This window comes from Bufo bufo, chromosome 5 (assembly GCF_905171765.1).
Source record: "Bufo bufo chromosome 5, aBufBuf1.1, whole genome shotgun sequence".
Classification (NCBI taxonomy): domain Eukaryota; kingdom Metazoa; phylum Chordata; class Amphibia; order Anura; family Bufonidae; genus Bufo; species Bufo bufo.
The window spans coordinates 546,710,151-546,736,665 of NC_053393.1; the positions used below are offsets into that span (position 1 = coordinate 546,710,151).

The 26,515-nt window shown below is 47.6% G+C and overlaps 1 protein-coding gene across 1 annotated transcript; it reads left to right on the forward strand.

Moving 5' to 3' along the window:
* The first annotated feature begins 1,166 nt into the window (after positions 1–1,166).
* On the forward strand, positions 1,167–25,548 carry ABCB8 (ATP binding cassette subfamily B member 8). Its single transcript, XM_040431373.1, has 16 exons — positions 1,167–1,364; positions 2,010–2,319; positions 3,899–4,054; positions 5,948–6,042; positions 10,500–10,605; positions 10,722–10,883; positions 10,966–11,051; positions 11,170–11,267; positions 12,066–12,171; positions 13,370–13,403; positions 14,526–14,656; positions 15,158–15,252; positions 15,396–15,529; positions 21,778–21,925; positions 22,279–22,529; positions 24,140–25,548. Exons 1-16 carry the CDS (start codon positions 1,312–1,314, stop codon positions 24,215–24,217), a joined length of 2,043 nt encoding a protein of 680 aa, XP_040287307.1. The 5' UTR covers positions 1,167–1,311; the 3' UTR covers positions 24,218–25,548.
* The last annotated feature ends 967 nt before the right edge of the window (positions 25,549–26,515 follow it).

The following is a 26,515-nucleotide window of genomic DNA, read 5'->3' on the forward strand; positions in this document are numbered from 1 at the left end:
TGTCTGCTGAGCTGTGTATCTAATCCTATCCTGTGTGATACTGTCTGCTGAGCTGTGTATCTAATCCTATCCTGTGTGATACTGTCTGCTGAGCTGTGTATCTAATCCTATCCTGTGTGATACTGTCTGCTGAGCTGTGTATCTAATCCTATCCTGTGTGATACTGTCTGCTGAGCTGTGTATCTAATCCTATCCTGTGTGATACTGTCTGCTGAGCTGTGTATCTAATCCTATCCTGTGTGATACTGTCTGCTGAGCTGTGTATCTAATCCTATCCTGTGTGATACTGTCTGCTGAGCTGTGTATCTAATCCTGTCCTGTGTGATACTGTCTGCTGAGCTGTGATTCTAATCCTATCCTGTGTGATACTGCCTGCTGAGCTGTGTATCTAATCCTCTCCTGTGTGATACTGTCTGCTGACTGACCTGTGTATCTAATCCTGTCCTGTGTGATACAGTCTGCTGAGCTGTGTATCTAATCCCATCCTGTGTGATACTGTCTGCTGAGCTGTGTATCTAATCCTATCCTGTGTGATACAGTCTGCTGAGCTGTGTATCTAATCCTATCCTGTGTGATACTGTCTGCTGAGCTGTGTATCTAATCCTATCCTGTGTGATACTGTCTGCTGAGCTGTGTATCTAATCCTATCCTGTGTGATACTGCCTGCTGAGCTGTGTATCTAATCCTATCCTGTGTGATACTGTCTGCTGAGCTGTGTATCTAATCCTATCCTGTGTGATACTGTCTGCTGAGCTGTGATTCTAATCCTATCCTGTGTGATACTTTCTGCTGAGCTGTGTATCTAATCCTGTCCTGTGATACAGTCTGCTGAGCTGTGTATCTAATCCTTTCCTGTGTGATACTGTCTTTGGGCTATCCTCGGATGGGGGCTCTGACTCAGGTTTACATCAGGTACAGCGCCGCACATGTCGCTGTGGCTGGGCCCGGTACTGCAGCGCTATGGCCTCTCACAGCCGGCTGTCGCACGCACAGTCAGGGCGCTACAAATAACATTCCCGCCCCGTGACGTCACACGTAAGATCACATGACCCAGCCTCCTCTTCCTGATTGGAGCTCCTCCGGTCTGGACACTTGACTCTTTGGCCCTTGGACTCACGCTAATTCGCTCACTATTCCCCGGTATTAGACACGTGACACACCAGCCCTTGATTCCGCCAATGACCGCCGCCTTCCTTTCCTGGGTGGGGGTCATATGATGAACCTTCAGCCAATCATCACACGTGCAGTGGGTGGGACTATGACCAGTGAGGGCGGGGCCGCGCGGAGGGTCGCCGGTACACTGTGCCGGTCATGCTGCTGCACTTTTTCCAGGCCGGGCTCCGCCGCTGCCCGGGCCCCGTCAGGTAAGAAGTGACGTCACACGCATAGCCTGCCGGGAAGTGTAGTCTCGTGGGCGAGTGGCGGACTACAACTCCCGGCATGCACCGGGGAGGATGAGCCTGGAGTGTCCTTACTGTCCTTCCATGTGACCCAGACTGAGAGGTCGTATCTAAGGGTGTGGAACTACAGCTCCCAGCATTAGGAGAACTGTGTGGACTATAAGTCCCAGGATAACCTCCTTGTCTCAGGATCGGTTTGTGAGTCTTGTGTGGACTACAAGTCCCATCATACCCGGCAGTCCTTTGAAGACTACAACTCTCAATAAAATAGAATGAAGTGGTTATACAAGCACTACAACTCTCAGTATGGCTGCTGCATATATGAGGAAGAGATCTGCTTGCTGTCAATGAATGGAAAAGTCATGTAAAAAAAAATAATAATATATATATATATATATATATATATATATATATATATATATATGTATGTCTCCATTCCCTGACAGGAAGCAGAGATCTAGCCAGGAATGCTGGTTGTCACTTCATACATAGAAATGGCTTTGCTGGTTCATGGATAGAATGAGAGAGTGGCAGTGTAGACTGACACCTGTGCAGGACATAGGGCGGATGTGTGTGACAGAGCGGGTGACTCCTCTCCTTCTCTTGCAGGCTCTTCCATCTCTCCAGCATCGCCCGCTCTCCCCCTGCACCGCCGCGCCTGCAGCTGTACGCTGCCCGCCTCCGAGATGCTGCCCGCTACTCCACCCGCTGCACTGGCAGAACTGCCACCAAGGGCCGGACGCTGGCTCTCCTGCTGGGCCCGGCCTTTCTGGGTTTGGGTGGGAAGGTCGCCCTGTGCCAGCTGGAGGGGCAGTGCCAGCCGCCCGCCGTGTCCAGGAGTCCGGAACCAGAGTTCAGCTGGAGAGAGTTCTGGAAGCTTCTGCGCCCGCAGCTCCTGGCACTGCTGTCAGCCGTCATTGTAAGCAGCACTGATCACACACTGACCTGGCAGAATAGTGAGCGCAGCTCTGGAGTATAATACAGGATGTAACTCAGGATCAGTACAGGATAAGTAATGTATGTACACAGTGACTGCACCAGCAGAATAGTGAGTGCAGCTCTGGAGTATAATACAGGATGTAACTCAGGATCAGTACAGGATAAGTAATGTAGGTACACAGTGACTGCACCAGCAGAATAGTGAGTGCAGCTCCGGAGTATAATACAGGATGTAACTCAGGATCAGTACAGGATAAGTAATGTATGTACACAGTGACTGCACCAGCAGAATAGTGAGTGCAGCTCTGGAGTATAATACAGGATGTAACTCAGGATCAGTACAGGATAAGTAATGTATGTACACAGTGACTGCACCAGCAGAATAGTGAGTGCAGCTCTGGAGTATAATACAGGATGTAACTCAGGATCAGTACAGGATAAGTAATGTATGTACACAGTGACTGCACCAGCAGAATAGTGAGTGCAGCTGTGGAGTATAATACAGGATGTAACTCAGGATCAGTACAGGATAAGTAATGTAATGTATGTACACAGTGACTGCACCAGCAGAATAGTGAGTGCAGCTCTGGAGTATAATACAGGATGTAACTCAGGGTCAGTACAGGATAGGTAATGTATGTACAGAGTGACTCCACCAGCAGAATAGTGAGTGCAGCTCTGGAGTATAATACAGGATGTAACTCAGGATCAGTGCAGGACAAGTAATGTATGTACACAGTGACTGCACCAGCAGAATAGTGAGTGCAGCTCTGGAGTATAATACAGGATGTAACTCAGGATCAGTACAGGATAAGTAATGTATGTACAGAGTGACTGCACCAGCAGAATAGGGAGTGCAGCTCTGGAGTATAATACAGGATGTAACTCAGGATCAGTACAGGATAAGTATTGTATGTACACAGTGACTGCACCAGCAGAATAGTGAGTGCAGCTCTGGAGTATAATACAGGATGTAACTCAGGATCAGTACAGGATAAGTAATGTATGTACACAGTGACTGCACCAGCAGAATAGTGAGTGCAGCTCTGGAGTATAATACAGGATGTAACTCAGGATCAGTACAGGATAAGTAATTTATGTACACAGTGACTCCACTAGCAGAATAGTGAGTGCAGCTCTGGAGTATAATACAGGATGTAACTCAGGATCAGTACAGGATAAGTAATGTATGTACACAGTGATGCACCAGCAGAATAGTGAGTGCAGCTCTGGAGTATAATACAGGATGTAACTCAGGATCAGTACAGGATAAGTAATGTATGTACACAGTGACTGCACCAGCAGAATAGTGAGTGCAGCTCTGGAGTATAATACAGGATGTAACTCAGGATCAGTACAGGATAAGTAATGTATGTACACAGTGACTGCACCAGCAGAATAGTGAGTGCAGCTCTGGAGTATAATACAGGATGTAACTGACAGTTCTGGTTTCCTCCGTTACTCTTATGACCTCCTCTGCTGGATCCATTATTAGCAGGTGTCATGCAGTCACCCGGTCGCCCCGGCTCCTATCCCCCGTCTCGCTCTTGTTTCCGCAGTTGGCTTTCGGCGCAGCGTTGCTGAATATACAGATCCCTCTCATTCTTGGGGAGCTGGTGAATGTGGTGTCTCACTACACAAGGGAACATGCCGGGGACTACCTGCAGGAAATCCGGGGCCCGGCCATGAAGCTGCTCTCGTTGTATGCCGCCCAGGTAAGTTCTGACAACCGATGAGGGACCGGAGGACGTGAGGACCAATGCTCAGGGAAAGCCTTCCAGGACTGAAGAGCTTACAATCTAAGGGTCTTGCACATGGCCCTATGCCTTTATGTGTAAGAAGCCATAAGATGGGAGACCACAGCCAGCCGATCACTGTGCTGTGCCCACGCTCCGCCATACGCTGTCCATGAAGCCTGTGGCTGTATAGATAGACACATGCTTGTGACCTCTAGTGGTTAGTGGCAGTATTACAGGCAGCAGCATAAAAACCTTGCATTTAGCTACAGCGATGATACCGTTTTTCAGGTTTTATTTCTATGCAGAGTAAGGAAATATTCCCGTATTGTGGGATTGTTTAAAAAATATTATTTGCTTACTTTTTATTTTTTACTGCATTTGAGTGGGCAGAGTATGCAGCTGTGTGACACTCCGTTGCATACATCTGAGTATCGTGTATGTGCCAAGAGCATTTCTGGAGCTGTTGGAAATAACACAATCTCGCAGGTATTTCCAGAACGTCTGTAGGGCTAGCGTGCTTTATATAGAGAGAATGTGCTGTATATATAGAGAATGTGCTGTATATAGAGAGAATGTGCTGTATATAGAGAGAATGTGCTGTATATATATAGAGAATGTGCTGTATATAGAGAGAATGCCCTGTATATAGAGAGAGAATGTGCTGTATATAGAGAGAATGTGCTGTATATAGAGAGAATGTGCTGTATATAGAGAGAATGTGCTGTATATAGAGAGAATGTGCTGTATATAGAGAGAATGTGCTGTATATAGAGAGAATGTGCTGTATATATAGAGAATGTGCTGTATATAGAGAGAATGTGCTGTATATAGAGAGAATGTGCTGTATATATAGAGAATGTGCTGTATATATAGAGAATGTGCTGTATATAGAGAGAATGTGCTGTATATAGAGAGAATGTGCTGTATATAGAGAGAATGTGCTGTATATAGAGAGAATGTGCTGTATATAGAGAGAATGTGCTGTATATAGAGAGAATGTGCTGTATATATAGAGAATGTGCTGTATATAGAGAGAATGTGCTGTATATAGAGAGAATGTGCTGTATATATAGAGAATGTGCTGTATATATAGAGAATGTGCTGTATATATAGAGAATGTGCTGTATATAGAGAGAATGTGCTGTATATAGAGAGAATGTGCTGTATATAGAGAGAATGTGCTGTATATAGAGAGAATGTGCTGTATATAGAGAGAATGTGCTGTATATAGAGAGAATGTGCTGTATATATAGAGAATGTGCTGTATATAGAGAGAATGTGCTGTATATAGAGAGAATGTGCTGTATATAGAGAGAATGTGCTGTATATATAGAGAATGTGCTGTATATAGAGAGAATGTGCTGTATATAGAGAATGTGCTGTAGAATAGAGACCTCTAGTGGCCAGAGACGGTACTGCTGGAGCCAGCATTATGATGAGATGTACGAATGTCACAGATATCCGTGTATTCATTCAGACAATTCTGTAAGTGATAAGAAGACGTCTCGTTTTTATGTTTAGTGGCGCAGAACGCAGGCACTTCCTTTTCTGACCAGTAGAGGGCAATGTTTCTATGAGATTGTGTATTATAGTATATAATATATATAGCATGGCTCGGTGGTTAGCGCCGGGGTCCTAGGTTCAAATCCGACCAAGGACAACATCTGCATGACGTGTTTGTGTGAGTTTCCTCCGGGTTCTCCGGTTTCCTCCCACACTCCAAAGACAGACTGATGGGGAACTTAGATTGTGAGCTCCTGGGGACAGCGTGATGCTGATGTCTGTGCAGCGCTGCGGAATATGTCAGCGCTATATAAGTGAGTATAATAAATAATTTAATATTACTGACGCGTTGCTTGCATCACCCAGGGCTTGCTGACATGCGGTTATATCATCCTGCTGTCTCGGGTCGGGGAGCGAGTTGCCGGGAGTATGAGGAAAGCTCTGTTCACATCCCTTCTGCAGTGAGTATTGTAGGGGCCACCATGACTGGTCCCGTGTCCTGCCTGCTCACCCTTAGGCTTCCTTCATATTGTCATCAGCCCCCCACGTCTGCTCCTGCTGAGGCCGGTGCTGTCCCCGGGCGGGCAGGGCGCTCGCCATCAGCACCACATGTGTCACATTCTCAGCCATTCATCCCTGGGGACGCAGATAGACTGCGCAGGACAAGGACTCACGAGCACCAGCCCTGCATCCACATACCCTGAAGCAGGGGTGCATACCCCAGAGCCATGGTTTGCGGCCCCCGTCCTCCTGGACAGACACACCGCTGGTCGTGCGATCAGCTGTGTTTTCTGGCGGCAGCGCCGCGCAGAAGCAGGACGGGTCCTCGGCTGTCAGTGACAGCGGGGGAGCTGAAGAGAAGGCAGAAGCAGTGTAACAGCTTCTCCTCACACAGGTGAGCGCTATGCAGGGTGGACCCCGCTTGTGGGCAGAGGAGCGCAGAGCTGCAGGAGACCCTGATCAGCTCTGCCTGTGTACAAGGCCCCCACAGCAGACTGGATTCCCCTGTAACTGGGGCTCCTTTGGATGCTCCAGTTACAGTGGAAATAGTGCAAAAAAAGTCTATGTCCCCAAAGGTCTTTCAGTGACCTCTTGGGGACAAATTATGTGGAAAAAAATATATAAAAAAATAAGTAAAAAAATGATTTAAAAAAATAATTTGAAAATATAATAAAACACAAATAAAAGAAAAAAAAAGAAATAAAATATGATGTGGCAAAAAAATAGAAAATTATAAAAAAAATAAATAAAGTACAAATAAAAGGAAAATTTGCAAAATAAAAGCGTTCACTGCCCCCTAACAGTCTTTTTATGATCCCTTGGGGGGACATTATGTAGCAAAAATATATTTAAATAATAAGTAATAAACCAATTATAAAAAAAATACAATAAAATATTAATAAAATACAAATAAAAGGAAAAAGTGAAAAATTAACAAAAAGGGTCAGTGTCCCTCAAAAGGTCTTTTTTTGACCTCTTGGGGGATATTATTTGTAGCAGAAATATATTAAAAATTAAATAATAATTAAATATATATATATATACACCAATCAAAACCGTTGCCATTATCGCCCAATTCACGTGAAACGATACATATTATATAACAAAATGACACAAAATAGGTAACTAATTATAATCATTTATTTTGGTTTTCAGTTTGCCTATTTAAAGGATAAGGAGCTATAGTTTGAAAAAAAATAAACTTTTTAAAGATGTTTTGTACAATTTCCCCCAAATAAAACAAAAAAAATAAATTATAAGGCCCTATGCGTCAAGTGAAAAATTGTTGCAAAAATTATTCTGGTAGCCCCAACACAAAAAAAAGTTACAACCGTTCGAACCACCAGGTGCGATAAATCACAAAAAAAAAGTGTCTTTTCAGGCCTGGTTATTAAAGTGTTAACCAATCAGCGCTCTCCCCACCAGTAAGGGAAAATGCTTACTGGTTATTGCATGGCGCCTGTAACTGGCAGGAGGAGGTAATAACCAGGGAGCGCGGCCTCTGCAGTGAAGGAAATCGCTGATTAATGAATAGGAGGCAGGAAGGAAATGTCGCCACTTTTCCTGTAAAAATAATGTTTATCAGGTTCCTGCAGCGTGGCCCCTGAACCAGTAGATGCGTACTTACCTGCTTCATGCCGCCCTACCCCCTCTGCCTCCCTGCTCCATGCCCCCTCTGCCTCCATCTTCCAGTTCCTGCACTTTTACACCTGGCAGTCCATGGTCACATACACCGCTCCAGCCAATGACTGGCTTCAGCAGTGACACACTGCTTGTGGCCACATCACCGCTGAAGCCAGTGATTGGCTGGAGAGGTGCATGTGACCATAGCCATGCACTGGCGAGTAAAAACAGCGGGGACCGGAAGATGGGGGAAGCGGGGGCAGTGCGGAGGACCGGAGCGGGTAAGTATAACTTTTCGGTTTCAGGGGCCATGCTGCAAGAACTTGTTAAAAATTTATTTTTACTGGGAAATCCCTTTAAGACCCTATTACACTGAGATATTCAGGTCAATTACTGGGAACAAGTCTCCATAGGAGCGCTCATTCCTGATACTGGCTGGTATAATTGTGCCGCACATCTCTCTGTGTAATCGGGGATGTCCTACCGATAATCAATGTAACTAAATGAAGGAGGAATGACTCTGATAGCGATCATTCCTCCCCAGTGACTTTACATTGGTCTGTGTTATAGGCTGATGCAAATGAGCGGCAATTAACTTTTAAATTTTTTTTTTATTTGCGGCCCCTTGAAATTGAAATTGAGCACTGCGGGCCTCAGACCAAAAAAGGTTGTGCACCCCTGTTCTAAAGGATCTGTAGTGCCCTGGAACAGGGGTACTGTGAAGTTTGGACATTTGTGGACACTTTCCTCTATGCAAAGTTAAAACTTCTTACTTTATTTCTCTCGAAAAGGGTTAACTTATACTGTGTAACTGCATTTTATATGCTGTGATATATATATCCTGTTCATTATCACTGTAATTGCAAGGCTTAGGGAAAGGGTTAATGAATACTGAGAGACTTTTGGGACTTTGAATGAGAAGCTGGTAATTTTCCACAGCTGGCATAGAGTTTAAAGAAGAGAATGTTTTGGAGGGAAAAAGCCAGATGTCATTTACCACCAAAACCAGACGGACTGACCTTGTGACTGTCTGGTTTAGCTCTGTTGTTATGTCTGGAAACTTGTTTTTGTCGGAAAACCTGCTGTGTCATTGCCATTGAGTATCATTGAAGCTGTAATTAAAGTCTATGAGAGACGGAAAGTGTTACAATGTATCTGTTTGTGCTGAGTTTCTCCACTCCACCCCTCCCTCTAGAAGGTTCCAGTCTAGCTAGAAATGGTATATTAGGAGAGCAGTCAGAGCCCCTAGTGTTCTGCAGGTAGGGACCAGGGCTTGGAGAGGAAGACTCTGCCAGTCTGCTTGAGTGACCAGAAGAAGACGCTGAGATGGGGACGCTGAGCCACAGACCATGGGTCACTAGCTCTGTGACCAAGGAACCACCCGGACTACTGAGCTACAGACCATGGGTCACCAACCATTGACCAAGGAGCCACCCGGACTACTGAGCTACAGACCATGGGTCACCAACCATTGACCAAGAAGCCACCCGGACTACTGAGCTACAGACTATGGGTCACCAATCATTGACCAAGGAGCCACCCGGACTACTGAGCTACAGACCATGGGTCACCAACCATTGACCAAGGACCCACCCGGACTACTGAGCTACAGACTATTCGTCACTAGTCCTGTGACCAAGGAACCACTCGGACTTACGAGCTACAAACCATGGACCTTTGTCCAGGGTACCAGCCTTCTGATAGAGGGACCGTTAGCTCAGGCCTTTCCTCAGCATCAAACCCTTCTTCTGCCAGAGAGGAGACTGGAGAAGACGGCCCTATGCCTTGTCTGTATTGTGTTGTACCTGAATTCCTCCAATAAAGAAGCACCCTGACTATCTGGACTTATTTCCCTTTGGGGTGCACCACGCCTTACAATCCCTTCCGGAGAGCAGCACCACGTGGTGACACCTCAACGGTGTCCGGGGGACCCAGCTTAGCCTTCGGGCCACCTCAAACCCGGCGACTGCAGATCCAGTATTAAAGGGGTTGTCCAGGACTTAAATAGGTCATCAGTATCAGATCGGTGGGACTCCGGGTCCCGCCACCCCCGCTGATCGGCTGCTTGAAGCTCGAGTGAATGCCGCAGCCTCTTCCTCGGCGTGTGATTTCATGTCCATCAGTCCCCAGTGACTAGGGCTGAGCTGCAATACCAAGCACATCCACTACACAATGTACGGCGCTGTGCTTAGTATATTCTGGAGAGGCTGCAGCACTTGCCCTAGCATTAGGGGCCCCTCAAACAGATGATCGGAGCGGGTGCCTGGCCGTCGCACAAGCACCAGTGTGATATTGATGACTTGTCCTGAGGTCATCAATATCAGATATAGGACATCACTATTTGAAGTCTTGGAAAACCCTTTTAACAAAACATGGCCGCTGCCTTCCAAAGCAGCACCCCACCTGTCCGCAGGCTGTCATTCCCATTTATTACAATAGAGCTGAGCTGCAATACCGCACACAACCCACAGACCGGTGTGGCGCTGTTTTGGATCTGAATCAACCCCTTAAAGGGCTCGTTCAGTCCTATGGAAAAAGCTTTGCCAGTGTATAATGGAAAGTTGTACATTGTATTTAAATTCTATACCATTTTCAGGATCTCTGCTTGCTGTCAGTGAACAAAGGAACATTCTTGACATTTAGAGGCTAAAAATGACTTCTTGGTCTAGTCCTGTTCCCACAGCTGAGGGTTTTGTTACAACGTGCACACTTTGCACACTCTGTCTTAGACTCTAGGCTGATTGCTTGTAGCTGTACTGATACATTGTAACAAACCCTCTTCATCTCTTCACAGCCAGGATGTCGCTTTCTTTGACGCTCAGAAGACGGGGCTCTTGGTGAATCGTCTCACCTCCGACGTCCAGGAGTTCAAATCCGCCTTCAAGCAGGTCATATCCCAGGTGAGTCGGCGAATGGAATACATGATGCAGATCTGTGTGCCGTTCAGGGTCATGGGAAAGCTGGGTGGATCGCCCACGGCTGCTGTAATGGCGACTCCTTGTGTTACACCTTGCAGGGCCTCAGGAACATCACCCAGACGTTCGGCTGCTTCGTGTCGCTCTATTACATCTCCCCGAAGCTGACCGGCCTCCTGGTGGTGGTGATGCCCGTCCTGGTGGGAGCCGGTGCTGTCATTGGCTCTTTCCTGCGCGGATTGTCGCGTCGGGCGCAGGAACAGGTAACGAGAGTTTCCCCGTGGGTGTAACCACGAGCCGCGAGACCGGTCGTATTTCCAATGTATCTGGTTTTCCCGTTTGCAGATCGCCAAAGCGACGGGTGTGGCCGACGAGGCGATAGGAAATGTGCGCACGGTGAGAGCTTTCGCCATGGAGGACCGCGAGGTGGAGTGAGTGTTGGGGAGCGCAGCATTACACTAGGACTGGCGCAGCTCTGAGGCGGCCATCTTGACGGTAACCCAGCTTTCCCAGAGTCCTATATGACTGCCATGTCTGTCATCCATGCAGGCTGTACTCCGCCGAGGTGGACAAGTCCGCTCACGTGAACGAAGTCCTGGGGATCGGAATCGCCGTGTTCCAGGGTCTCTCCAACATCGCTCTGAACTGTAAGCTATGGGGCGAGGGTCATCAGCGCTGCCTGCCCAGAGTAACATATACTGTCTACAGGGAATGTGCATGAGGCTGTACCCCGCTGTTACAAAACTACAACTCCCATCATGTCCCAACAGCCTGCTAGCCCTATATATGGGTTGTCTATAGGGAATGTGCATGAGGCTGTACAGGAGGCCTGTGTAACCCCACTGTTACAAAACTACAACTCCCATCATGTCCCAACAGCCTGCTAGCCCTATATATGGGCTGTCTATAGGGAATGTGCATGGATGTCATGTGTCTATGATGATTCCCACCTGTATAAGAAACTACAACTCCCATTATGCCCTTACAGCCTGCAGTTCTGTCCGAGCCCTGGGCTGTATATAGGTTGTCTATAGGGTACTGAGTGCTGCACTGAATATAGGTGAGAGGAGTGCAGTAAGTCCTATATATGATCTCCTGTCTATAGGGTGTCGGCTCAGTATGGGGCAGGTTCTGGATACAGGGGTATCTGTGCTGTAAGGGACATATGAGGTTCTGTCTATAGGGGCCTCAGTCCTCTGACTATAAGGGTCGTCTCTGCTAGAAGACGTCGGTGCAGTATACGTGCATGTCTGTAGGGTCAGCAGGGCTATATGGGCCGGGGCTGTGCTGGATGTAAGATTCGTGAGGTTCTGTCTGTAGGGGCCTCAGTGCTCTGTGGACTGTATAGTAGATGAGGTTCTGACTACGAGGGTCCTCTGTCTGTACCGTCTATAGGGTCTGTAGATGTTTATACCGTATACTGATCCTCTCTTCCTTTCCTGCAGGTATTGTCCTGGGAACCATATTTGCTGGCGGATCTCTGGTGGCAGGAAATGAACTCTCGGCCGGGGAACTCATGTCCTTCTTGGTGGCTTCTCAGACCGTACAGAGGTTTGCCTGCCCGGCGATTATTGTACTGCCACATTTCCATGTCATTAAGGTGGAGGCGCGGTGACTGTGGGGGAGGCAAGATGACTGTGGTAGCTCCTGACTGTGGGGGAGGCGCGGTGACTGTGGTAGCTCCTGACTGTGGGGGAGGCGAGATGACTGTGGTAGCTTCTGACTGTGGGGGAGGCGCGGTGACTGTGGTACCTTCTGACTGTGGGGGAGGAGCAGTGACTGTGGTAGCTCCTGACTGTGGGGGAGGAGCAGTGACTGTGGTACCTTCTGACTGTGGGGGAGGCGCGGAGACTGTGGTACCTTCTGACTGTGGGGGAGGCGCGGTGACTGTGGTACCTTCTGACTGTGGGGGAGGAGCAGTGACTGTGGTAGCTCCTGACTGTGGGGGAGGAGCAGTGACTGTGGTACCTTCTGACTGTGGGGGAGGAGCAGTGACTGTGGTAGCTCCTGACTGTGGGGGAGGAGCAGTGACTGTGGTAGCTCCTGACTGTGGGGGAGGCGCAGTGACTGGTAGCTCCTGACTGTGAGGGAGGCGCAGTGACTGTGGTAGCTCCTGACTGTGGGGGAGGAGCAGTGACTGTGGTAGCTCCTGACTGTGGGGGAGGAGCGGTAACTGTGGTAGCTCCTGACTGTGGGGGAGGAGCAGTGACTGGTAGCTCCTGACTGTGGGGGAGGAGCAGTGACTGTGGTAGCTCCTGACTGTGGGGGAGGAGCGGTGACTGTGGTAGCTCCTGACTGTGGGGGAGGAGCAGTGACTGTGGTAGCTCCCGACTGTGGGGGAGGAGCAGTGACTGTGGTAGCTCCTGACTGTGGGGGAGGCGCAGTGACTGTGGTAGCTCCTGACTGTGGGGGAGGAGCAGTGACTGTGGTAGCTCCTGACTGTGGGGGAGGAGCAGTGACTGTGGTAGCTCCTGACTGTGGGGGAGGCGCGGTGACTGTGGTAGCTTCTGACTGTGGGGGAGGCGAGATGACTGTGGTAGCTCCTGACTGTGGGGGAGGCGCGGTGACTGTGGTAGCTCCTGACTGTGGGGGAGGCGCTTTAACTGTGGTAGCTCCTGACTGTGGGGGAGGCGCAGTGACTGTGGTAGCTCCTGACTGTGGGGGAGGCACGGTGACTGTGGTAGCTCCTGACTGTGGGGGAGGAGCAGTGACTGTGGTAGCTCCTAACTGTCTTTTTTATCCTACACAGGTCTATGGCAAGCACTTCGGTGCTGTTTGGACAGGTGAGCTCAGGGAGATCTGATTGGTAGGAATGACCTGACGCAGGGGGATCTCTGAACCCTAAGTCAGGACGAGCGCGGGCGGCCATTAAAGGACTCGTGGGCTGTCGGACCGTATTACCTGCTGTTAGGGTGTACTGGCAGCACACGGGCACCATAGCTGAGAGAACTCCAGTCCCAGTCATTTAACACCTCAGATGCCGTGACCAAGGCGTCAGAGCGGTTACAGAGGGGATCCCCACGGCAGCCAGTGAAATACCCATAGACTGCTATAGTATACTATTGCTGTCTGTGGTACAAGTGATCAGAGAGCTGCACGTTCACGTCCCCTAAGGAACTGAAATACAGTAAAAAAATAACAAAACTTTTTAGGAAATAAAAAAAAGAAAACTAATATTCCACTAACCCTCCTCTTTTCCCAATTTTACACACAAAAATAAACAATGGAAAAAAAAAACAACCATAATTAGTAAAATATCTGAATGATTAAAAAATAAAACTATTTCTCGTACGCAGTAACAGAAAAATAAAAATGGACAATTTGCTGTTTTTGGAGAACTTTCCCCCCTCCACCATCTCCCAAAAAGGTTGAGTAAAAAGGATCAAAAAGTCGCCAGAATAGTAACAATGAAAACAACAGGTCGCCCTGTCAAAAAAAAAAAAGCCCTCGCACAAAGGGTTAAAAATCAAAACAATTGCATATTTAAAGGGGCTGTTCGGCAGCCGCCAGTCTTGGCCGGACCTGCAGAGGGAAGCATGCTTTAATTGGTCATGTGACGCACGGTGGGAGGCAGGTCGCCGCTGCGGGTTGTCGTTGGCTGCAGACGTGTCAAACCGGATGTTGAGCGCGACGGACCCAAACATTGGTGCGGTGGCGGGAGAGAAAAGGAGCGGGTGAATACACTTTCCTCCATGGGGGGAGTCTGCTGAAAGACCCCTAGAAGACGAGCAACGCCTTTAAAGGGATCGTCTTATAGTTTATTATGATCACGTTAATCGAATGGATCCTAAAAGCTTGGCGCCTCCCCTTCCCCCTCCCAGGGATCCTCCATGCCGTCTTTAGCAGATCAGTGGGGGGCAGTGTGGTGATTAAAACTGTTATACTTTCCTCATTCTGTCCCTTAGGTGGTCCGGGGTCTCAGCGCGGGGGGGCGCGTCTTTGAGTTTATGCGTTTACAGCCCGAGATCCCACTGAGAGGAGGGAAGAAACTTCCGCAGCTGACAGGAGAAATACGCTTCAGAGACGTCTCTTTCAGGTGAGGTCGGAAAACCGTCCTGCACTTCGGGAGATTTATAGATAATTCGCCAAAACAGCGCAAAAATGTGTCAATGACAGATTATGCATCGCAGGATGGACGCACACTGCTCCTATGCCATCTAATGGCTGCTGTATGTAGAAACCCCAAAAAGTCGCATTTTATGACCCCTTTTAGCCACGCCCCCTTTGTACTCTACACCTGGCGTGTTGGGGTACACCGCCCCTAGATCTGAGGGTCCCATAAGTCATGTCAAGTAAGTAAAAGAGAAACAGCGCAGCCCCTGTCCACAGGTTATGTCTGGGATTGCGGCTCAGTTACACTGAAGTAATTCAGACTGAGCTGCAATCCCCTCACAACCTGTGGGCAGGGGTGGCGCTGTTTTTGGAAGAAGCTATGATTTGATTATCTTGAATGACCCCCTACTGTTTCCTCTATTGGCGAGGTCAGTAAGCGGACTGACATGGCCGCACACTAATACATATAATTCTGCTCCTTCAGTTACCCCACTCGACCGGGTCAAGAAGTCTTGAAGGGTTTTGACTTGCGTATACCCCCTGGGAAGACAGTGGCCATCGTGGGACAGTCTGGGGGAGGTAAGAAAATACAATACTGTGAGCTCAGGAATGGGGGCAGGCGTGGATCCAGAAGAAGGGAAGGAGATGAGTTTCACTTAGTTTTCATTCCTTCATAGACATCTGTACATTATTTACTGACCATGTTTTTTGGGGGGGTCCAGGAAAGTCTACGGTTGCAGCGCTGGTGGAGCGGTTCTACGACCCCGTCCAGGGTACAGTGGAGTTAGATGGAGTTGACATCCGTTCACTGGACCCATCGTGGTTAAGAGGGGAGGTCATCGGATTCATCAACCAGGTAAGTGACTATGCTGGGTGAAGGGCAGGGCATAATAGTATATTTAATACGGTGGCCAAGAAGCTGCCCTGCTCTGTAATAAGGTAAAGGAAGCTTGTCACTTTATAATAAGGTGATAGACGAGCTCTCCGCTCTGTAATAAGGCACTAGAGGAGATCACTGCTCTGTAATAAGATGTGGAAGGAATGAGCTTACCGCTTTGTAATAAGGCAGTAGTGTTGCTCACCGCTCTTCAATAATTTGGTAAAAAAGCTTGCCACTTTATAATAAGGTGGTAGAGGAGCTCACTCCTCTGTGATTTAGGCAGTAAAAGAGATCGCAGTCTGTAATAAGGCGGTAGAGGAGCTCACCGCTCTGTAATAAGGTGGTAGAGGGCGTAATAAGGCGGTGAAGGAGCTCACCGCTCATGTAATAAGGAGGTAGAGGGCTCATCTCTCTATAATAAGGCAGTAGAGGAGCTGACCGCTCTAATAAGGCAGTAGAGGAGCTCACCGCTCTAATAAGGCAGTAGAGGAGCTCACCGCTCTAATAAGGCAGTAGAGGAGCTCACCGCTCTAATAAGGCAGTAGAGGAGCTCACCGCTCTGTAATAAGGCAGTAGAGGAACTGACCGATCTCTAATAAGGCAGTAGAGGAGCTCACCGCTCTAATAAGGCAGTAGAGGAGCTCATCGCTCTAATAAGGCAGTAGAGGAGCTCACCGCTCTAATAAGGCAGTAGAGGAGCTCACCGCTCTAATAAGGCAGTAGAGGAGCTCACCGCTCTAATAAGGCAGTAGAGGAGCTCACCGCTCTAATAAGGCAGTAGAGAAGCTCACCGCTCTAATAAGGCAGTAGAGGAGCTCACCGCTCTAATAAGGCAGTAGAGGAGCTCATCGCTCTAATAAGGCAGTAGAGGAGCTCATCGCTCTAATAAGGCAGTAGAGGAGCTCACCGCTCTAATAAGGCAGTAGAGGAGCTCACCGCTCTAATAAGGAAGTAGAGGAGCTCACCGCTCTAATAAGGCAGTAGAGGAGCTCACCGCTCTAATAAGGCAGTAGAGGAGCTCACCGCTCTAATAAGGCAGTAGAGGAGCTCACCGCTCTAATAAGGCAGTAGAGGAGCTCACCGCTCTAATAAGGCAGTAGAGGAGCTCACCGCTCTAATAAGGCAGTAGAGGAGCTCACCGCTCTAATAAGGCAGTAGAGGAGCTCACCGCTCTGTAATAAGGAGTTAGAGGAGCTCACCGCTCTGTAATAAGGAGTTAGAGGAGCTCACCGCTCTGTAATAAGGAGTTAGAGGAGCTCACCGCTCTGTAATAAGGAGTTAGAGGAGCTCACCGCTCTGTAATAAGGAGTTAGAGGAGCTCACCGCTCTGTAATAAGGAGTTAGAGGAGCTCGCCGCTCTGTAATAAGGAGTTAGAGGAGCTCGCCGCTCTGTAATAAGGAGTTAGAGGAGCTCGCCGCTCTGTAATAAGGAGTTAGAGGAGCTCGCCGCTCTGTAATAAGGAGTTAGAGGAGCTCGCCTCTCTGTAATAAGGAGGTAGAGGAGCTCGCCGCTTTGTAATAAGGAGATAAAGGAGCCCGCCGCTCTATAATAAGGGGGTAGAGGTGGTCATCGCGCTTTAATAAGAAGGTACAGGAGCTCATCACACTGTAATAAGGCTGTAGAGGGCTCATCTCTCTATTATAAGGCGGTAGAGGAGCTCACCTCTCTGTTATAAGCTGGTAGAGGAGCTCACTGCTCTGTACTAAGGCGGTAAAGGAGCTCACCTCTCTGTAATCACATGGTAGAGGAGCTCACTTGTCACAGCGCAGTGTGGTAAATATACTCCACACTGAACACAGAAGGGAAGGCAAAAGGTATTAGGCCTGGAACCTAGGAAAAGGGAAATGGTCACACCTAGTGAGTCCCTACGCCGAGCCTTGACTGCTATCAGTAAGAACAGACCTTGATGGTAGGAATTTTCATACGCAGAAACCGAAGCCCAATCTCACCCTAACAGGTCCCTGCAGATAGTGTCAGGACACGGATGGCCTATTCCTTCCCAGATGAAGGAGTAGGAGACCCCTCAGGCCTAATATCAGCAGGTAGGGGAAAACAACAAAGAAGATAAACTTAACTTCCAGAAGTATGCGGACGAGCAGGAATTCAGAGAGCACCAACACTAGGACTAGGACAAACAAGGAGCTATCAACCGCATAGCATGATGAGTGAGGCCAGACTAAATAGAGGAGAAGGAATGACCAATTAAGCTACACCTGAGACAAGAGGTGTGGTCATCCCCAGCAACAACACAGAAAAGTGAAACCAAACAGGGCTGTCAATCACGTGCAGCCAGTCTCCTCGATCTTCTAGTCCCTGTCACAGACGGGACCATGACATCACTATCACTGCTTTGTACTAAGGTGGCAGAGGAGCTAACTCTCTGTAATACCATGGTAGACGAGCTCGCTGCTCTTTGATAAGGTGGTAGTGGACTTTACTGCTCTATAACAAGGTGGCAAGCCAGCTCATCGCTCTATAAAAAGGCAGTAGAGGAGATCACCGCTGTAATAAGGAGGTAGAGGAGCTCCCCCTTGTAATAAGGAGGTAGAGGAGCTCCCCCTTGTAATAAGGAGGTAGAGGAGCTCACCCCTGTAATAAGGAGGTAAAGGAGCTCACCCCTGTAATAAGGAGGTAGAGGAGCTCACCCCTGTAATAAGGAGGTAGATGCGCTCATCGCTCTATAATAAGGCAGTAGAGGAGCTCACCTCTGTAATAAGGAGGTAGAGGAGCTCACCTCTGTAATAAGGAGGTAGAGGAGCTCAGCGCTGTAATAAGGAGGTAGAGGAGCTCACCCCTGTAATAAGGAGGTAGAGGAGCTCACAGCTCTGTAATAAGGAGGTAGATGCGCGCATCGCTCTGCTATAAGGCAGTAGAGGGCTCATCTCTCTATAATAAGACAGTAGAGGAGCTCACAGCTCTGTAATAAGAAGGTACAGGAGCTCATTGCTCTGTCATAAAGAGGTAGAGGAGCTCATTGCTCTGTCATAAAGAGGTAGAGGAGCTCACTACTCTGTAATAAGGAGATGGAGTAGCTCAACACTCTGTAATAAGGAGGTGGAGGAGCGCACCACTCTGTAATAAGGAGGTGGAGGAGGTCATCGCGCTTTAATAAGGAGGTGGAGGAGCTCACCACTCTGTAATAAGGAGGTGGAGGAGCTCACCGCTCTGTAATAAGGAGGTGGAGGAGCTCACCGCTCTGTAATAAGGAGGTAGAGGAGCTCACTACTCTGTAATAAGGAGATGGAGTAGCTCAACACTCTGTAATAAGGAGGTGGAGGAGCGCACCACTCTGTAATAAGGAGGTGGAGGAGGTCATCGCGCTTTAATAAGGAGGTGGAGGAGCTCACCACTCTGTAATAAGGAGGTGGAGGAGCTCACCGCTGTGTAATAAGGAGGTGGAGGAGCTCACCGCTCTGTAATAAGGAGGTGGAGGAGCTCACCACTCTGTAATAAGGAGGTGGAGGAGCTCACCACTCTGTAATAAGGAGGTGGAGGAGCTCACAGCTCTGTAATAAGGAGGTGGAGGAGCTCACCACTCTGTAATAAGGAGGTGGAGATGCTCACCACTCTGTAATAAGGAGGTGGAGATGCTCACCACTCTGTAATAAGGAGGTGGAGGAGCTCACCACTCTGTAATAAGGAGGTGGAGGAGCTCACCGCTCTGTAATAAGGAGGTGGAGGAGCTCACCACTCTGTAATAAGGAGGTGGAGGAGCTCACCGCTCTGTAATAAGGAGGTGGAGGAGCTCACCGCTCTGTAATAACATAGAAACATAGAATGTGTCGGCAGATAAGAACCATTTGGCCCATCCAGTCTGCCCAATATACTAAATACTATGGATAGCCCCTGGCCCTATCTTATATGAAGGATGGCCTTATGCCTATCCCATGCATGCTTAACCTCCTTCACTGTATTTGCAGCTACCACTTCTGCAGGAAGGCTATTCCATGCATCCACTACTCTCTCAGTAAAGTAATACTTCCTGATATTACTTTTAAACCTTTGCCCCTCTAATTTAAAACTATGTCCTCTTGTAGCAGTTTTTCTTCTTTTTAATATTCTCTCCCCTTTTACCTTGTTGATTCCCTTTATGTATTTAGCAGTTTCTATCATATCCCCTCTGTCTCGTCTTTCTTCCAAGCTATACATGTTAAAGAGGACCTTTCACCTGTATAAACTATGGTAACTGAGTATGCTGACATGTAGAGCGGCGCCCGGGGATCTCACTGCACTTACTATTATCCCCGGGCGCCGCTCCGTTCTCCCGTTATAGGCTCCGGTACCTTTGCTTCTTAAGTTATAGTAGGCGGTGTCTTCCCTTGTCCTGTGGGCGTCTCCTTCTCCTAGGCTGCAGCACTGGCCAATCGCAGCGCACAGCTCACAGCCTGGGAGGTTTTTTTCTCCCAGGCTGTGAGCTGTGCGCTGCAGCCTAGGAGAAGGAGACGCCCACAGGACAAGGGAAGACCCGCCTACTATAACTTAAGAAGCAAAGGTACCGGAGCCTATAACGGGAGAACGGAGCGGCGCCCGGGGATAATAGTAAGTGCAGTGAGATCCCCGGGCGCCGCTCTACATGGCAGCATACTCAGTTACCATAGTTTATACAGGTGAAAGGTCCTCTTTAAGGTCCTTTAATCTTTCCTGGTAAGTTTTATCCTGCAATCCATGTACCAGTTTAGTAGCTCTTCTCTGAACTCTCTCCAAAGTATCTATATCCTTCTGGAGATATGGCCTCCAGTACTGAGCACAATACTCCAGATGAGGTCTCACCAGTGCTCTGTAGAGCGGCATGAGCGCCTCCCTCTGTCTACTGGTAATGCCTCTCCCTATACACCCAAGCATTCTGCTAGCATTTCCTGCTGCTCTATGACATTGTCTGCCTACCTTTAAGTCTTCTGAAATAATGACCCCTAAATCCCTTTCCTCAGATACTGAGGTTAGGACTGTATCACTGATTTTATATTCTGCTCTTGGGTTTTTACGTCCCAGGTGCATTATCTTGCACTTATCAACATTAAATTTTAGTTGCCATATTTTTGACCAATCCTCTAGTTTTCCTAAGTCCTTTTCCATTTGGTGTATCCCTCCAGGAACATCAACCCTGTTACAAATCTTTGTGTCATCAGCAAAAAGACACACCTTACCATCGAGGCCTTCTGCAATTTCGCTGATAAAGATATTAAACAATATGGGTCCCAGAACAGATCCCTGAGGTACCCAACTGGTAACAAGACCATGGTCTGAATATACTCCATTGACTACAACCCTCTGTTGTCTGTCCCTCAGCCACTGCCTAATCCATTCAACAATATGGGAGTCCAAGCCCAAAGACTGCAATTTATTGATTAGCCTTCTATGTGGGACAGTATCAAAAGCCTTACTAAAGTCTAGATAAGTGATGTCTACTGCACCTCCTCCATCTATTATTTTAGTCACCCAATCGAAAAAATCAATAAGATTAGTTTGACATGATCTCCCTGAAGTAAACCCATGCTGTTTTTCATCTTTCAATCCATGGGATTTTAGATGTTCCACAATCCTCTCCTTAAGTATGGTTTCCATTAATTTCCCCACTATCGATGTCAGGCTTACTGGCCTATAGTTGCCTGATTCCTCCCTACTACCTTTCTTGTGAATGGGCACAACATTTGCCAATTTCCAATCTTCTGGGACGACTCCTGTTGCCAGCGATTGGTTAAATAAATCTGTTAATGGTTTTGCTCACCACTCTGTAATAAGGAGGTGGAGGAGCTCACCACTCTGTAATAAGGAGGTGGAGGAGCTCACCACTCTGTAATAAGGAGGTGGAGGAGCTCACCGCTCTGTAATAAGGAGGTGGAGGAGCTCACCGCTCTGTAATAAGGAGGTGGAGATGCTCACCACTCTGTAATAAGGAGGTGGAGATGCTCACCACTCTGTAATAAGGAGGTGGAGATGCTCACCACTCTGTAATAAGGAGGTGGAGGAGCTCACCACTCTGTAATAAGGAGGTGGAGGAGCTCACAGCTCTGTAATAAGGAGGTAGAGGAGCTCACCACTCTGTAATAAGGAGGTGGAGGAGCTCACAGCTCTGTAATAAGGAGGTAGAGGAGCTCACCACTCTGTAATAAGGAGGTGGAGGAGCGCACTGCTCTGAGGCGGTAGAGGACGTTACTCTGCAGTGTCTGCTAATAAGATATATCATATTTTTGCAGCGTCTTGACTTTCCTCTCTTATCACTCAGGAACCTGTTCTATTTGGAACAAACATCATGGAAAATATTCGCTTTGGACGACCAGACGCCAGTGACGCTGAGGTCCGTGATGCTGCAAAACTGGCAAATGCTGATGACTTTATCCAGAACTTTCCAGATGGATATAATACACTGCTAGGTGAGTCTCGCCTCTACTACAGGCTTCTTATTATAGTTGCTCACTAGCGCCAGGCTGTCAGCGGTGTACATGCTGCTGTAGGCAAAGGTCTGCAGTCCGTGAGATGACAGTAACGGGCTCTGATTGGTCAGTGGGGTGATGACATGATAAAAGCTCCTGTCTCCCACTAGGATTACTGGGGGCTGTAGAGGCGAGACATGACCGTAAGAGGCTGTGATTGGTCAGTGGGGTGATGACATGATAAAAGCCCCTGTCTCCCCCTGGATATCTGGGGGCAGTACAGGGGAGAGATGACAGTGACAGGCTGTGATGGGGTGAAAACATGATGAAAAGCTCATGATATGTCTTGACAGGTGAGCGTGGAGTCACCCTTTCTGGAGGTCAGAAGCAGCGAGTGGCCATTGCTCGAGCTCTTCTCAAAGACCCCCGGATTTTAATCCTGGATGAAGCTACAAGCGCACTAGATGCAGAGTCTGAGCGGATGGTGCAGTTAGCTCTGGACCGTGCATCCTCCGGCCGCACTGTGTTGGTCATTGCCCATCGGCTCAGCACCATTGCAGATGCCGATATCATCGTGGTCTTGTCAAAAGGCCGCATCGCTGAGGTGAGTCCACGTTCCATACTCAACATAGAGCATGGTATTCTGTTATATTACTCCATTCACATCCAGAGCTGTAGTCATACTTCTGGTTGTCACTAGGTCTGTTTGCTTTGTGCTACCAGATATATCAGCTGATCTGACATCCCACAGTGCACTTCACTGAGGTCTAGACTTCTGCACACTGTCCTCTGTCTACACACAGAGGAGCAGCTCCTTGCTGTTGTCAGATCCCTATTGTGTACAGGAGAGGAGCTCCTTGCTGTTGTCAGATCATCATTATTGCTTACAGGAGAGGAGCTCCATGCTGTTGTCAGATCCTCATTATTCCATACAGGAGAGGAGCTCCTTGCTGTTGTCAGATCCTCATTATTCCATACAGGAGAGGAGCTCCTTGCTGTTGTCAGATCCTCATTATTCCATACAGGAGAGGAGCTCCTTGCTGTTGTCAGATCCTCATTATTCCATACAGGAGAGGAGCTTCTTGCTGTTGTCAGATCCTCATTATTCCATACAGGAGAGGAGCTCCTTGCTGTTGTCAGATCCTCATTATTCCATACAGGAGAGGAGCTCCTTGCTGTTGTCAGATCCTCATTATTCTATACAGGAGAGGAGCTCCTTGCTGTTGTCAGATCCTCATTATTCCATACAGGAGAGGAGCTCCTTGCTGTTGTCAGATCCTCATTATTCCATACAGGAGAGGAGCTCCTTGCTGTTGTCAGATCCTCATTATTCCATACAGGAGAGGAGCTCCTTGCTGTTGTCAGATCCTCATTATTCCATACAGGAGAGGAGCTCCTTGCTGTTGTCAGATCCTCATTATTCCATACAGGAGAGGAGCTCCTTGCTGTTGTCAGATCCTCATTATTCCATACAGGAGAGGAGCTCCTTGCTGTTGTCAGATCCTCATTATTCCATACAGGAGAGGAGCTCCTTGCTGTTGTCAGATCCTCATTATTCCATACAGGAGAGGAGCTTCTTGCTGTTGTCAGATCCTCATTATTCCATACAGGAGAGGAGCTCCTTGCTGTTGTCAGATCCTCATTATTCCATACAGGAGAGGAGCTCCTTGCTGTTGTCAGATCCTCATTATTCTATACAGGAGAGGAGCTCCTTGCTGTTGTCAGATCCTCATTATTCCATACAGGAGAGGAGCTCCTTGCTGTTGTCAGATCCTCATTATTCCATACAGGAGAGGAGCTCCTTGCTGTTGTCAGATCCTAATTATTTCATACCGGGGAGGAGCTCCTTGCTGTTGTCAGATCCTCATTATTCCATACAGGAGAGGAGCTCCTTGCTGTTGTCAGATCCTCATTATTTCATACCGGGGAGGAGCTCTTTGCTGATGTCGGATGCTGATTGCATTCAGGAAAGGAACTACGTACAGTGTTTATATCAGATACTTAAAGGGATTCTCCAAGACAGGGGATAGATACCCTTCCTGCAGAAGTCACTGCTGAGGCCATTGTTGTTTGAACGGGGGGAGTTGTTTTATGTGATATAAATTCTTGCATGCTGCTCCGGATGTGACTGGACATGTAACTCAAGATTAGTACAAGTAATATATTTCCAAAATGGGTGGAATGATGAAATAGTTTCTTGTGTTTTCCTTTCAGAGTGGAACCCATCGGGAGCTGCTGAGGAAGGGCGGCCTGTATGCAGAGCTCATACAGAGACAAAGCCAAGAGTCCTAGAAACAGATAAAATATCTCATCCATCCCATAATACAGCTGGAAGACGATGAAACAAGCTACATGCAAGGAAAATGGTCCAAAAAACATCACTGTGCGAAAGACAAGACCCCGGGCTGCTGCAGAACCTCATTTCTGTATGCAGGAGAAGAGATCTCGACTGCTATCATGGTCTGTTACTGCATACAGGAGATGAGGTCCTGCACAATATTAGTGGCTATTACTACATACAGGAGAGGAGATCCTGCCTGATATTAGTGTCTATTACTACATACAGGAGAGGAGATCCTGCCCGATATTTTTGGCTATTACTACATACAGGAGAGGAGATCTTGACTGTTATTAGTAATCCATCACTATATACAGAAGAGACGATTCTTGCTGATATTAGTACCTATAACCACACACAAGAGAGGAGATCCTTTGCTGTTATTAGTGTCTATGACTACATATAGAAGAGGAGAACCTGACAGATATTACTATCTATAACTCTATACAGGAGAGGAGATCCTCACTAATATTAGTAATCTATTACTACATACAGGAGAGAAGATCCTCACTAATATTAGTCTTCATGACCCACCAGTGCAAACAAAAAATGTGAGGACATGTCTAGTCAGAATACCGTATAGCCCATGTCGCCTACATCCCTCCGTTCTGGTCTCAGACTTCCTCATGCAGAGCGCGGTAGAAACCAGTGACAGTGATGTAAATGCTGCGTCCATCCATGGGGCAGGGGGATCATTGTCTTAGACTTTCTGCAGTGCTCTGCATGAAGAAGTGGAGACCACCTTGAAAAGAATCCAGTGGGGGCCAGGACAGAGGCAGAATGGGAGGATCGGAGAGCACTAGGTCTGGTGACTATACGTGTGTAATGTATGGTGAAATATTAGGTTTGGACTGGAGGGTAGGTTAAAGGGGTTATCTAACATCTATTGAAAATGATTGGCGGGCCGATCCGTTCCAGTGGCGTGACTCCGAACGGCGCCATTTCCAGTCTGATAAACAGAAGGTCTGACGATCCATATCCTCTCACATGATCGCTGCCGGCCAATCAGTGGCCTCCACAGTGACATCTGCACGAACGGCAGGTGACTGCTGAAGCTCAGAAGAGAACCTTGCATATTGTCTTGTAGTATCACACACTGGAAACGCACGTGACCACCCCTGTGGAAGGACATACAGTGTATATAGAGTTTATAATAGACCACAATACTATTCTGTCCTCTGTACTGTACTATTCTGGTGACGAGGAGCATCAGGCTGTAATATAAGAAGGTCTGCACATTAATCACTGACCGACTAACGAAATAAAAGATTTCCTGAAGTCTCCAGGGAGGTGTCTCATCATGGATGACAGTTTATTCAGCCTGCAGCAGTCTGTGAAATAACCCTGGAAACACAAGACAATGAGTATTGTACATGAGCCATGAACAAACTCATGGGAAACACAATTTCAGTTACATCGTGTAAGTCACTGTGTACATACATTACTTATCCTGTATTATACTCCAGAGCTGCACTCACTATTCTGCTAGTGCAGTCACTGTGTACATACATTACTTATCCTGTATTATACTCCAGAGCTGCACTCACTATTCTGCTGGTGCTGTCACTGTGTACATACATTACATTACTTATCCTGTACTGATCCTGAGTCACATCCTGTATTATACTCCAGAGCTGCACTCACTATTCTGCTGGTGCAGTCACTGTGTACATACATTACTTATCCTGTATTGATACTGAGTTACATCCTGTATTATACTCCAGAGCTGCACTCACTATTCTGCTGGTGCAGTCACTGTGTACATACATTACATTACTTATCCTGTATTGATCCTGAGTTACACCCTGTATTATACTCCAGAGCTGCACTCACTATTCTGCTGGTGCAGTCACTGTGTACATACATTACTGATCCTGAGTTACATCCTGTATTATACTCCAGAGCTGCACTCACTATTCTGCTGGTGCAGTCACTGTGTACATACATTACTTATCCTGTATTGATCCTCAGTTACATCTTATATTATACTCCAGAGCTGCACTCACTATTCTGCTGGTGGAGTCACTGTGTACATACATTACTTATCCTGTACTGATCCTGAATTACATCCTGTATTATACCCCAGAGCTGCACTCACTATTCTGCTGGTGCAGTCACTGTGTACATACATTACTTATCCTGTATTGATCCTGAGTTACATCCTGTATTATACTCCAGAGCTGCACTCACTATTTTGCTGGTGCAGTCACTGTGTACATACATTACTTATCCTGTACTGATCCTGAGTTACA

Bases quoted from the DNA above. Each gene is read 5' to 3' on its own strand.
- ABCB8 (XM_040431373.1), top strand. From the start codon at position 1,312: ATGCTGCTGCACTTTTTCCAGGCCGGGCTCCGCCGCTGCCCGGGCCCC. The intron at 2,320-3,898 runs GTAAGCAGCACT...TTGTTTCCGCAG, and splicing joins CACTGCTGTCAGCCGTCATT to TTGGCTTTCGGCGCAGCGTT. The intron at 10,606-10,721 runs GTGAGTCGGCGA...TACACCTTGCAG, and splicing joins TCAAGCAGGTCATATCCCAG to GGCCTCAGGAACATCACCCA.